Source organism: Oratosquilla oratoria, chromosome 21 (assembly GCF_046742065.1).
Source record: "Oratosquilla oratoria isolate Oo_2021 chromosome 21, ASM4674206v1, whole genome shotgun sequence".
In the NCBI taxonomy this organism is placed as follows: Eukaryota; Metazoa; Arthropoda; class Malacostraca; order Stomatopoda; family Squillidae; genus Oratosquilla; species Oratosquilla oratoria.
Window position 1 is genome coordinate 60477023 of NC_134797.1, and position 14493 is coordinate 60491515.

The 14493-nt window shown below is 36.9% G+C and overlaps 1 protein-coding gene across 4 annotated transcripts in view; it reads left to right on the top strand.

The window, feature by feature from the left end:
* Positions 1 to 801: 801 nt before the first annotated feature.
* Positions 802 to 14493, top strand: part of LOC143036981 (acyl-CoA dehydrogenase family member 11-like) — a 55530-nt gene continuing 41838 nt past the window's right edge. The window contains exons 1-4 of one of the 4 annotated variants that reach the window (XM_076205078.1): positions 802 to 823; positions 5641 to 5778; positions 5991 to 6154; positions 7529 to 7670. In XM_076205078.1, the coding sequence (XP_076061193.1) occupies positions 5676 to 5778; positions 5991 to 6154; positions 7529 to 7670 (409 nt within the window). In that variant the 5' untranslated portion in view covers positions 802 to 823; positions 5641 to 5675. Of the gene's footprint in view, positions 824 to 1512; positions 1659 to 1701; positions 1922 to 5640; positions 5779 to 5990; positions 6155 to 7528; positions 7671 to 14493 lie in introns of those variants that run through there. The other 3 variants (XM_076205077.1, XM_076205076.1, XM_076205075.1) reach the window with 3 other exon arrangements.

Sequence of the window (14493 nt, forward strand, 5' to 3'; positions counted from 1 at the left end):
GTTGTTGGACTGTTTCTTTGAAAACAATTTCTTTATTTTCAATGCTTTGCTTCCATTTCTTAATCTTTTGGTTGACTTCCTCTCCCAAGTTCTCTTCGATTTTTTCAGGCATTTCTTGTATTTGTTGTTTACCTCTTTTTTTAAGTTTTCGCTATTAGTAGTATAATTAATTCTCTTCTTTTCATTATCACTCTTCAGCTCTCTTATATAATTTTTTATTTCCTTAATCTCGTTTCTTAGATCCAAGTTAGTTTTCCTCAGGTCGGAAATTTCAATGTTTGCTTGCGCTAAGCAATCCATTAGTCCAACGATTTCGTTCCTTAAGTCCATAATTTCATTCTCCCACCGTATCCTATTTTTGCTCATTTCCCTCTTTATCTCTAAGATTCAACTTAAAACTCCTTCTTTCGTACTTACCGAATCCAGAAAAAGCATTGTTGTAATATTCCCGCATGGCCGCTGGAGTCTCGTAAAGTTTGTTACATCGGGGCTCGGTGTGGCGTCACTATAGATGGCTCTGATTCGCAGTTGTCGTTCGAGTCAGATTTTTCGTTGTTTTTTATTTATTTATTTATTTATTTTATTTATTTATTTATTTATTTGCTACTTGCGTCTTAATACATTTAACTAGCACTGCAGAGAATGAGAGATATCATTTCGGACACCCACGATTTCTCCCCTCCCATACAATACAAACCAGATTTCCTTTTTCGTTGTTTATCATCTTCTTTGGGACCCAGCGACAAAGGTGTTGACAGTTCCGTGGTCGGCGTGTGTATGTGTGAATATTTGCTCGCGTATGAGAACCACGACGAACTTAAAGGTGTTGTATGATTATGTCTTTATACGACTTGCGAAACGAATAAAGTAAAACGCGAAGGTCCTAAGACTGGCCCCTGTGGAACACCAGTTTTCACCCCATGCCAATCTGACTTTTCTCCGTTAACCAAAACTCACTGCTTTCTAGACTTTACGAAGGCCTTTAGCCAATTTGACTAAGATCTCGCCAATTATGAAACTCGTATTTTTCTAGTAATCAACTGCGTAATACCTTGTCAATTGCATTCATGAAGTCACAATACGATACATCTGTTGCAGAACCCTCTTCTAATGTTTGTGCACATTCATCTGTTACTGTTATAAGTTGCAGAACTGTAGAACGCCCCTGTAAAATCCAAACTTTCTTACTAAACAGCATATTTGTTTTCAATTATTCTACATGCCCTTCCCAGTATCAGTGCTTCCATTGGCTTACGCTTTTGGCTACACTTATGAGGCTTACTGGCTTGACATTTCCCGAATCATTTCCGTTTTCTTGCTAAAATATGACGGTTGTATTATCTTCCAATCTAAAGTTAATACTCCATATTCAAAGAACATTCGAACAACCGACATAGAAAGGCTCTGAATTCCTCGACTGATTCATATATAATTCTTGGATGTAGACCTTCTGATTTTAGTGACATATTATTCATTTTTATGACTCTTTATTTCGACAGTTCATAAGTCAGTAGTTGTTAAAGTGGGGACACGAACTCGTATATTTAAATATTAGGGATAACTCATTCGGATTCATTTGTGAACACTTCACAAAGATATTATTCGAGCATATGGCTTAGACGATTTAGCCGACTTATCAATATCTATATACAACTGTGGTATTCCTCGTTCTCTAGTTAATTTTTCTCGAACAATTTTCCAGAACAATATTGGATTTTGTTGAACAAATCTTGTGATATCACGTTCTTTATTTGAAATTATTTTTCTATTTTTGTATCTTATCTAATTGTTGATTCTTCGGTGTTTCGTGTTCTTGCCTTCTGCAATCTGTGTCACTAGCGATCATAAATGTTCGTAGTTGTTTTAGACGTACGTAAAGACTTCTTTTTTATAATTTTTGTCCACAATATTCTATTCAAAGGTAAATTAGATGGCATGTTTCCACGAGTCCGGCGTTTGTTTTGTGCTCATTATATTTGTATTATATTTTTCTCGTCTTATGTCTTCAGTTGTGCCTCAGCCTATATTTTCTGATCCTCAAATTGTGCCTCCGACTGTAATCGGGCTTATAAATTTTTATCCTATGTAATTATAACATTATTGGTTATAATATTTGACTGCATTTTTTTTGTTAAAGACTAAAATTAACCAGCCTTGCTAACAATTGCAATCTAACCTAACCTCACCAAACCTGATGCAAACCTAATGTAACCAGGCCTCAGACATAGCTTATTTGTAAAAAGAAAATAAATGAATAAAAAAAAGACATCTCATTTGCTATCTCTGTCACTGAAAGGGATAAGAGTGAGTAAATGTATCAACAACATACTGTATGCCCAGTTTTCTGAGCTTGAAATATATCAAATGTACATGTGTATGGAGTTAAGGTGTGGAAGTGGGTATATACAAGCAGCTGAACCATGTAAGAGTGACACCTGATATAATCTTAGAAAGGTAGAATGAAAAATGTAAAAGCCCTCTCAATAACAGCCTAATAACAGGTGTCATCCTGCTCTTTGTTGTAAGGATTTTCTCTCCTATCTCTACACCAAAAGTCTTCTTCCCCCTTTTGAGGGAGGTAGTCAACCAAGGAATGCACCCACACTCCACCCATCCCACACTTGTCCAACACCCATTTGTTTCTCATTTAAGAATCAGCCCCTTGTGCATAACAGGCCATCCCTGCCCTCTGCCCACTGTGTGAGTCAGAAGTAATGCAGAATACAGCACAACAGGGCCTAACAACTAATGCTAGTTCACCCCCACTGATTTATTTAAATGGCAACATTCTCTCCTTGTCTTCTTATGAGAAAATGGGCACAATCACCCTTTCATACAGTCATCTCTCCCTCCATGCTTACATACCCATTTCTAATTACAACTTTCATTTCCTCTTCCCTCACTTAAGAATTATACAGTTCCTCTAGCTGTTCTCCAGCCCACTGCCACCCTCACCCCTTGTATATCTTATCACCATACTTAACTGACATTTCCTTTCAACTACTTCTTCATATGGTACACCTCCCTGAACTCTATCACTAACTGCCTTAGACCTTCCTCTGACAGCCATAATTGCATTGTCAACAGTAAACAACAACAGGTTCAACTGTCCCCCCACTTCTGCTAACCATCTTCAGTACCTTGCCCTTTACCATCATGTTTACTTTGTATACAACCTCATCCTTTACCAGGAGGTGCCAAGTTAAAAGGGAGGGTGAAGGGGAGTGGAATATATAGGAAATGGAATGGATGGGAGTGGTTTCTATGCCTTTTTCTTTTTGGCTACCCCCCATGTAGGGGGAAAAAGCCTTTGGTATATGTATGTACAACCTCATCCTTGAATACACTCAACAACTATGGTGACATAACAACCCTGGTACAGACCTACTATCAACTTGCACCATTCACTCTCATGATTCACAACCCTAACACATGCTTTACTACTCAAGTGAAAGCTTTTCACTCCCCTTAACAGATTTCCCCCACTCCCATACATCTGCCATGACCTCCTGTCTACCCAGTCATAAGCCTTCTCTGGATCCTCAAGAAACACTCCCAAAAACCTCTACCTTTTGCCAGAAACTTCTCATATCTGTTCTACTCCAAAAATTTGATCTCCACACCCTGCACCATGCCTAAATCCACACTACTACCTAATTATCCTGTGTTCCTTTTCTAATCCTCTCAATGCACAGCCTTTCCAACTGCATTTATTTTTTAAAGCAGAACAACATGAGCAGTCCTCACTAGTCAATATACAAAACTGTTACCTTTAATCATAACACAGTTTTAGACCACTGCACTCCACACTCTTCTGATAGACCTCACACAAAGAGTTTTTGATGGCATCAATTCAGATAGGCCTCCACATAGAACATTTCTTATAATTCTAGACATTAGTGAAGCTTTTAATGCCATCCCTTGACACAATCTTGTAAACAAAATATACAATGCAGACGTGCACAATAATGCCAAAAGATGGCTAGTTAGTTGGCAAGTAGACATGCTTATGTGTCATATAATGGCCAATCATTGCACACCAGAAACTTTAGAAATGGAATACCTAAGGGTTCAGTTCTATCCCCCATACTATAATCTATACATACATAATATACCCACACCCGAGAAATACAAATTGCTTATGCAAATGACATCATATTTACATGCACACACTGTAATGCAGACAAGGCCACAGAAATACCACAGCCATACCTCAACCCACTCAACACCTGGTTCACTACAAAAAGACTCAAAATAGCCCCAACCAAATCCACAGCCACATGTCTCATCAACTGGACAGCAGAACATAATTACATATCACACCTCTTTATCAGCAACACCCTCATATCATGCAAATATCTTGAGGAAGTGAACATTCTGACAGACATTGAATTTGGCTTCAGACCTGAAAGGTCGCATGTGTTGAACCTTTTACGCTTTTACTCAAGTGATTGATATGCTGCAAGAGAAAGATGGGTGGACTATGTACTTTGACCAAAAGACGGCATATGATAAGGTACCTCACAGTCGACCTATGTGGGAATTGGAACACGGAGGACTGAAAGCCAAACTACTAGAATGGATGAAAGATTTTTTTGAATGAAGGACAGTATGTCAAAATGGAAAGAAGTAATGGGCAGAATTCCACAGGGTTCAGTATTTCCACCAATAATGTTTCTTGTGTATGTCAATGACATGATAAAAGGAACAATAAGGTATGCCAACATGTTTGCAGATGATGCAAAAATCATGAAAAGAGTGAAATGTGAGGAGGATGGTAGACTATTGCAAAAAGATCTAGACACTATTTTTGCATGGAGCCAAGAACAGAAAATGAACTTCAATACCAAAAAGTGCAAAGTACTAGAAATGGGCAATAGTGGCAAAAGACTATCCTTAAACTATTCCTTGGGAAGTGAAGCCAATACAAAAGCAAAAGAGGAGAAAGATTTGGGAGTGTTGATAAAGATAACCTGTCACCTGATAGACATATCAGCAGGATTGTGAGAGAGACATACAGACTGCTGCAAAATATTAAAGTGGTGTTTCACTGTATAGATAAAGAGATAATGAAAAAATTAATTGAAACCTTGATCTGTCCAAGACTGGAATATGCATCAGTAGTATGACCCCTACAACAACCTAGTCCCAGTATCCTGTAATACTTCCATACAAAGTCACATACTACACACTCACATCACAAAAGAAACATTCCTTAATAGACTACCAAATTCTATGCTTCAAACTCTCCAAGAAATAAAACCAGTTGAGAAATCACTCCCAACATATGTGAGAGTTGCACTGGTACATTTAGGTCATCCCATACTAAAACAGTTCCAATACAGAATTGGCCTGGTAACAGACACCCATTGACCTAGATGCAACCACCACACAGAAAACATAGACATTATACTATACTGTTCTACCCACACTCTCTCCAGAGAGCAATACAAAATTTCATCACTGAATGACTTACAGGTTGAACTGTTGACAGTGATTTGTATTAGGGAGGGGAGGGAAGGACAGGTCTCCTGCAAGAGAGAACTAAGGCAACAAACTGATTGATTGATCTTGTCATCCCTTCATTGATATTCCCAACAAACTTATGTGAATTAGTTATTTAGATGCTATCTCCAACAGGATTTCGAGCAACAAGGGAGTATACCTCATGAAATATGTTAACAATCCAGAAAACATTTTACAAGGCATCACCAGTGGTTTCTCAACTAATTAGAACATCTGCATATGGATACCAGCAAGTAGCTTCACAGACCAAAGGTTTGTGACATGAAAAAAGAGAGGACCCTGTTGCTAGATAAATAGAGAATTTTCTTATTAATTTCTAATTTGTAATTATAACTTAGTTACTTAAATATTTTAAAGTGTCAAGATTACTACTGTATTATCATATGAATAATTATCTTTGTGATAGTATGGAAACAAATCATAGAAGCTGTAGTGCCTCTGTATATTATTGTGATTTATTGCAGGGGAGGAAAATGCTGCTACTATAGAGGATCTAAAAAGGCAGCTTTCTATTCAGTTTACAAAGGCAAAACTTGGATTCTTCACTCAGTCGCCTCCACACCAAGAAAATCCTTTCACCAACAATGCCTTCCTTACTCAGTATTTGCAACATGCAGTACCAAAGGAGGTCAGGTTCTATAAGTAGTCAAGCTGTTCATGTCATAGTTTTCAAAAATTAATTTATGACACAGTAGACCCTCGATATATCAAACTAAACATTATACCCAAAAGTATGTATTGTATGTACACATGTATTTGAATTTTCCATGCAGGGGCCATCCTTGTAGAAACTTTCACCGCATATACCAAACTTGTTCATTATATCAGATGAATGGTTGGTAGGTCTCAATAGGGTTGATATAGCTGAAATTCAGTGTAACAAGGTTTGGTATAGAGAGGGTTTACTGTATACTTCTAATGTTCTCCCCTTTATAAAGGAGGTGGCCAAGTCAAATCACATACAGATGTATAATACATGGAATACCTTAGAAGGTGATATATCCCAAGCTGGAACAATACATGAACTCAAATCTAGATGTGATAATTGGAAATCAAGGATATAGTCCAAAGTGGTACTGTATATGAATTGGAAGCTAGATATGATAAATTGGGGAGTAGGAGACAGGACCCAATGAGTGTTACTCCTTTCCTGTATACTACAGTTATGTAAATACAGTATAATAGCACCAACACAGAATAGTGTTGTCCACAGATTCAAGTGCCCCAGATGCAACCATCACACAGAGGTCCCAGAACACCTCATACTACTGTGCCGCACACTAACAATCTGTAGATGACAAAACAGTATAGCTTCCCTGAGTGATATATGGTCCTGCTTGAAGAATGATGCCAGCTACCTAAAGGCCACAGGTCTGCTGTAAGAGAAACCAAGGGAAATGGATTGATTGAAAGAGTGTATGAGGATGAGTCATTGCTACATATTAAGAAATGGGGATAAAACAGCTCCAGCTGTCAGGTGCCTTGCAAGAGATGTACCTCATTACATTGTCTGATTCAAGCAGTGTGATAAGGAACAGTGACCCTTTATTCCTGAGATACTGAGATAGGAAGGTTGGTTTAATAGTTTTTATTCACCCACAATGTGGATATCTGCCATGATTTGACCATCCCATGACAGTATAAGGGGGGAAATGTCTTTGGTAAATATGTTCTTTGCAACTGTTCCTCATAGTGAAAAATATACAATTGTTTCACCTTTGGCTATTGAACCCAATGAATATGAAAAATTGCTAACATTATTCTCATAGGAATGTACCTATTAGGGTTACAGAGAGCAGGATGCTTAGTCCCACCATTCTGTCCCATTAGAACTGCCTTTTACGACCTTAGTGGTGGATGGGAGTGGAATGGGTGGGGATGAAGTGGGTAGGAGTGGGTATATGCCTTTTGAATTGGCTACCTCCCTGGTAAGGGGGAAAAAAATTTAGTATATTGATAGGTTTATTCTCTTTATATATGCTCAAACTTTTTGATCATTCAGGTAAGAAATGAGATATGGGGTGATTTACTTAACTTTGGAAGGAGAGCAGTTACGGACATCTATAACTTAGGACGAGAGTGCGAATTAAATCCTCCTGTTGTTCGCACCTTTGATGCATGGGGCAACAGGCAAGATGAGCTTGGTAAGTAATAAAGGCAAAAAACTTGTATATGTAAGTTTAACCATTAGATATTGCTATAAGCTTAACCATTGGATTTTGAAATTACCTTTTCTGTTCACTTCTAGATGTGCAATAACTGAAAAAAACACATACACACACACAAGATTGGAAAGATGCAAACATAGTGCCAATACATAAAGGAGGAAACAGGGAAGATCCTACAAACTTTAGACCGGTGTCCCTCACTAGTACAATAGCTAAAATATGCGAAAAGATCATCAGAAGCAGATGGATCAAACATTTGGAAGAAAACAATATAATAAACCCCAAACAATTTGGTTTTAGAAGTGGAAGATCGTGCACCACAAACCTAATATGCTTTTACTCGAGACTGATTGAAATAATACAAGAAAGAGATGGTTGGGCGGACTGCGCCTTCCTGGATCTGCAAAAGGCTTTTGACAAGGTACCACACAAAAAATTAATAAACAAAATTGAAAAAATAGGAGGAATTCAAGGCAGGCTGTTGGAATGGATGAAGGACTTTCTAAATGGAAGAAAGATGAGAGTGGTACTTAGAGATAAAAACTCGAAATGGGAAGAAGTAAAAAGTGGCGTCCCTCAGGGCTCTGTTTTGGCTCCCTTAATGTTTGCCATATACATAAATGATATGGACAAAGGAGTGAATTGTTACATGAATTTCTTTGCTGACGATGCTAAATTGCTCAAGAGAGTGAAAACAGAAGAAGATTGCAGATCGTTACAAGATGACCTACATAAAGTATGGGAATGGAGTCAGAAATACGAAATGAATTTCAACATCAAGAAATGTAGCATAATGGAGTTCGGAAAAGGCAAAAATAGAGTTTCGGGAAAATATATGATTGGAGACAAAGAAGTAAAGAAAGTTAACTCAGAGAGGGACCTAGGAATAATCATCTCAAGTGACTTGACACCTGACAAACATGTAAACAAGATATTTGGAGAGACTTACAATTTGTTAAGATCAATGAAGGTGGCATTCGACTACATGGATGAAGAGATGGTTAAGAAATTAATTGTTACATTGATAAGACCGAAACTAGAATATGCTATATCAATGTGGGCACCTAGCACAAAGAAATTAGAAAGAATCCAAAGAGTGGTGACTAAGATGGCACCTACACTATCAAATTTGACATATGAACAAAGATTGGAGAAATTACAACTGACAATGTTAGAGCAGAGAAGGGAGAGAGGCAATTTATTGACCATTTTCGGAATTATGAAAGGAATGAAAGTTCTTGATAGAGATGATCTAGTAAAATGGGACCAAAGAGAAACAAGAGGACATGCAAAGAAACTAAAGAAAGACAGGTACAGAAGAGATCTGAAAAAGAACAGTTTCCCACACAGTTAATGCCAGAACTATACACGAATTCAAAAGCAAACAGGATGTGGAGAGATACTAAAACGGGTCAAAATGAGCATAGCTCTAGTCCCATAAAATACATCTAGGTAAATACATCGGTCAGGGTGGCAGCGAAGTCTGGACTCCAGTGAAATCTTCAAAATTACGAGGATCACAACGACAAGGAAGTACCTGTGTTATATTAATAGGGAAGGGGAAAACTCGTGGTGTAGTGGGAACGTGAAGAAAAAGGAGAAGGGGAGGGATTACTGAGGAAAATGGAAGGAAATGAGGAAGGGGACGAACGGGCCCTGGATCTCAGGAGAAGCGTAAACAAACGGGGGCCCGAATACACAGACAAACAAGGAAGCAGAGGTGTCAAGAGCAGAAATATAGATAATAGCAGCTGAATGGAAAGAGAAGATAACTACTTTTATGGATTTAATGAGGGAGGAGGTGACAACTTCCCCCGACTAGTAAATCTAGAGGAGAAACTAAAAAAAATGAACGAAGAATGGAAGGTTAGATTTGACCAATTAACTCAAGTTGCCGAGAAAGTTGATAAACTGGAAGAACTAAGGAAAGAGAATCAAAATCTAACTAAAGAAATAGAAGAATTAAAAAGACAGTTAAGAGAAGTAAAGGAAGAGAATGAGGAATTAAAGAGGAATAATAAAGAAAATAAAGAGTCCATAGCAAAAGAGGTAAGTGGTTGGAAAAAAGTACAAGAGAACAATAAAATGGAATTTAGAGGTATAATGGAACAGCAGATGAAAGAACAAACTACGGACACAGTTATTAAAGTGATGAGGGAGAAGGAGAATATAGTAAGAGACTTAGCGGATAAAAAGAAATGTATAATTATATTAGGGATGGAAGAGAAGTATAATCAAAATAGGACTACAAGAATGAAGGAGGAAAAGGAAAAAGTAAATAATATATTAGAAGTAGTTCAAGAAGATGAACCAGAAATAGGGAAACAAATAGAAGAAATATATATAGGCTCGGGAAATACAATACAGATAAGACCAGACCAATTAAGGTTAAATTCAGGTCACAAACGACAGCAGAGAATATCTTAGCAAAAACAGGGAAACTAGCAGACAGTGAGCAATATAAAAAGGTATGGATAAAAAGAGAAATGAATAAAGAGGAAAGAGAGGATGAGAAAACAAAAAGACTAGAAGCTAAGGAAAAAACGAGAAAAGAACAGAGTCAGAAAAAGAGAAATTATATTGGAGAGTAGTGAATATGAAAGTGAGAAAATGGTTCATAGAAGAGGAAAACGGAAAACACAATGGAAGTAGCAGAAAATTAAAAGTGTCTTACACAAATATAGATGGCTTAATAATAGGCTTGAATGAACTGAATGATTATCTGAAGGAAAAAGAAATGGACATAATGGGAATTGTAGAGACAAAATTGAAAGGTCCACTACCACCCAACAGTGTAGGACATGGTGCATATATTTACTGGATTAGAAACAGAGAGGTAAAACAAGGGGGTGGAGTTATGTCCCTGACTGAGAAGGATATAAATGTGAGGAATGTCACATATGGAAAGAATAGAGTAGAGATGATTATGATAGAAGTGGGAGACAGGGATGGGAAGAGCAGGAAGTTTGTAGTAATTTATATGCCTCCTAAAACGGCCTCATGAGAAGAGAGAGAACACAAAAGTATGTTAGAAGATGCAAGGATAACACTAAATAAGATAATGGAAGATAGAGGAAGAATAGTTATAATGGGTGACTTTAATTGTTAATAAATCTGCTGGGAAGAGATGACAATGAAGGGGGGGAGATGACCTATGGGGAAATGTACTACTTGATATGATTATAGAACATACAATGATGCAATGGATTCAAGAGAATACTAGGTATAGAAATGAAGAAGAACCATCAAGACTGGACCTATTAATCACATCAGAACTTGAAATAGTGGAAAAGATTATAAGACTCCAACAAGTAAAAGTGACCACATATTGATTGAACTGGAACTAAATGAGGAAAAATACATGAAAAAATGAACAATATAGAAAGGGAAGATTGATGTATGATTTTTTTTTTTTTTTTTTTTAATAAAATAAGAGAATTCTTTCAAAAAGCAGACTGGGAAAGAATACACAAGGAGGAAACAACAGTAGAAGAGAAATTGAATATTTTGACAAAAAATTATAAAGGAGTGGAAAAGTATGTTCCAAGACAAAAGCAAGAAAAAGAATATGTAAAGTGCTGGTACATCAAAAGATGTAGGGAATTAAAAGACAAAAGAGAGAAAGCTTGGATGAAATGGAAAAAAAGACAAAAGACCTGAAAAATGGAAAATATATACTAGTTATAGAAATGAATATGTACAAGTGTGCAGAGAAGAAAAGAGAAAATATGAAAAAGATGTCATAGAAAAATGTAAAGATCAACCAAAACTATTTTACAGATTTGTAAACAACAAACTGAAAAACAAACAAGAATTATTGAAACTATGGCAAGGAGTTGAATACACAGAGGAAATAGAAATGGCAGAAATTATGAACAAGCATTTTAAATCGGTGTTTACAAGGGAGAACATGCAACCTAGAGATATCGAATGGGAGGAGAAAGTCCCCCCTATGAAAGAGATAGAAGTATCAAGGAATGAAATAATGAAACACTTGAGTAATCTCGATGTCAGAAAATCGCATGGACCAGATGAAATAGCAAACTGGATTTTGAGAGAATGCAGGAATGAACTAACAGACAAAATACATAGCCTAATAAACAGTTCATTGAAAGAAGGAAAAGTTCCAAAAGATTGGAAAAGAGCAAATATAGTACCAATATATAAAGGGGGAAACAAGGAAGACCCTACTAACTATAGACCGGTCTCTCTAACAAGTACGATAGCAAAAATTTGTGAAAGAATTATCAAAAGTAGATGGGTAAGGCATTTGGAAAAAAAACAATGTACTAAATCCAAGGCAATTTGGATTCAGACAAGGACAGTCATGTGTCACAAACTTAATGTGTTTCTATTGAAGGCTAATAGATGTAATACAAGAAAGAGATGGATGGGCTGATTGTGCATTTCTAGACCTGAAAAAAAGCTTTTGATAAGGTGCCACATAAGAAGTTGCTTAAGAAATTAGAAACTGCAGGAGGAATATAGGACAAACTGCCGAAGTGGATGGAAGACCTCTTGCATGAAAGAAAAATGAGAGTAGTGATAAGAGACAAACATTCTAATTGGGATGAAGTGATAAGTGGTGTTCCACAAGGAACAGTTCTGGGCCCAATAATGTTTGCTATATATATTAATGATATGGATAAAGGAATTGAAAGTTATATGAGCTTCTTTGCAGATGATGCAAAATTGTTGAAAAAAAGTGAACACTGAAGAAGATTGTGAGTCGCTACAGAATGATCTCAATAAAGTATGGGAATGGAGTAGGAAGTGGGAGATGGAATTCAATTTTAAGTGTAGTATAATGGAATTTGGAAGAAGCAAAAAAAGAATAACAGGATCATATAAATTGGGAGAAGAAGAAATAAAAAAAAGTAGAAAATGAGAAGGACCTGGGAGTCATTATTATGAATAATATGTCCCCTGAGAAACATGTAAACAATTTTTTTGGAGAAACTTATAATTTAATAAGAACAATCAAAGTAGCATTTACATACCTGGATGAAGAAATAGTGAAGAAAAGACTAGTCACTTTGATAAGACCAAGATTGGAATATGCAGCAATGACGTGGTCACCAAGTACAAAAAAATGTATAACAAAACTTGAAAGAATACAAAGAGCAATTACAAAATTGATACCAACACTCTCAGAACTATCATGTGAAGAGAGACTAGCAAAACTTGAGCCACAGACACTAGAGCAAAGAAGAGAGAGAGACTTGATAACTATAGAATCATGAAAGGCATAGAAACTATTGATAGAGAGGATCTAATAAAATGGGATAGTAGAAATACAAGAGGACACAGAAAGAAAATCAAGAAAGACAGTTATAGAAGTGATCTGAAAAACAACAGCTTTCCCCACAGAGTAATAGACATTTGGAACAAGTTAGATGAGAAAGTGGTGTGTGCAAAAACATACACAAATTTAAAAACAGTCTAGATAAAATGAGATATGAAGACGGGACACCACGAGCATAGCTCCCCTTCCCGTAAAATACAACTAGGTAAATACATATACGTGTATGTATATATATATATATATATATATATATATATATACAGTATATATATATATATATATGTATACATATACAGTAGCCGCGAAAAGTTTGGGCGCAAAATTATAGGCGCCCCAACTTTCCCCCAAACTCAAAACATGCGAAAAATACAACTTTCCACCCAAACTTTTCGCTATTTTTCAATGCTAGCGTTTGTACCCGTATTTAGCCGAGACAATACACACTATTTGGCAACTCTGTTTAGGCGCACTCAATGTCACATGGAGTCAGTTTCTAAACATCTCTCACGGAGAGTAGTCTTTTTGTGCCTTGATATCTCCGTAATGGGAAGTGGTAAAGAGCTGGAAAGAAACACAGTTGTTACAATCATAACCCTCTATAAGGAGGGTTATAAGTATAAAGATATTGCTACTCGTGTGGGAATTGGAATGCGTCAAGTGCAAAAGTGGACCAAGAAATTTCGAGACGAAGGAAGTGACATCATTCGTACTCCAAAGCATCGCTCTGGTCGGCCAAGGAAGATATCAAATTGTACTTCTACGGTTCTAACTGCCTCCTACGGTTATTAGGAGGCAGTTAGAACTGTAGAAGTACGATTTGATATCTTCCTTGGCCGACCAGAGCGATGCTTTGGAGTACGAATGATGTCACTTCCTTCGTCTCGAAATTTCTTGGTCCACTTTTGCACTTGACGCACTCCAATTCCCACACGAGTCGCAATATCTTTACACTTATAACCCTCCTTATAGAGGATTATGATTGTAACAACTGTGTCTCTTTCCAGCTCTTTACCACTTCCCATTACGGAGATATCAAGGCACAAAAACAGAGACCACCGCAAAAAAAAGACTACTCTCCGTGAGAGATGTTTAGAAACTGACTCCATGTGACATTGAGTGCGCCTAAACAGAGTTGCCAAATAGTGTGTATTGTCTCGGCTAAATACGGGTACAAACGCTAGCATTGAAAAATAGCGAAAAGTTTGGGTGGAAAGTTGTATTTTTCGCATGTTTTGAGTTTAGGGGAAAGTTGGGGCACCTATAATTTTGCGCCCAAACTTTTCGCGGCCACTGTATATATATATATATATATATGTATATATGTACACATTGGTAGAAGGCCGTGTTGAATGCATGATTTGAGAAATTCATTAGCAACAATGTTATTGTTGAGCTTGTATTGAAGTTTTTCCTTGTTTCAAATGATACAATTTTGGGCAGGCATGAGGTTGTTGAGTAGAAGTCCAAAAGGCATTTTAAACTATTTATCTCTTA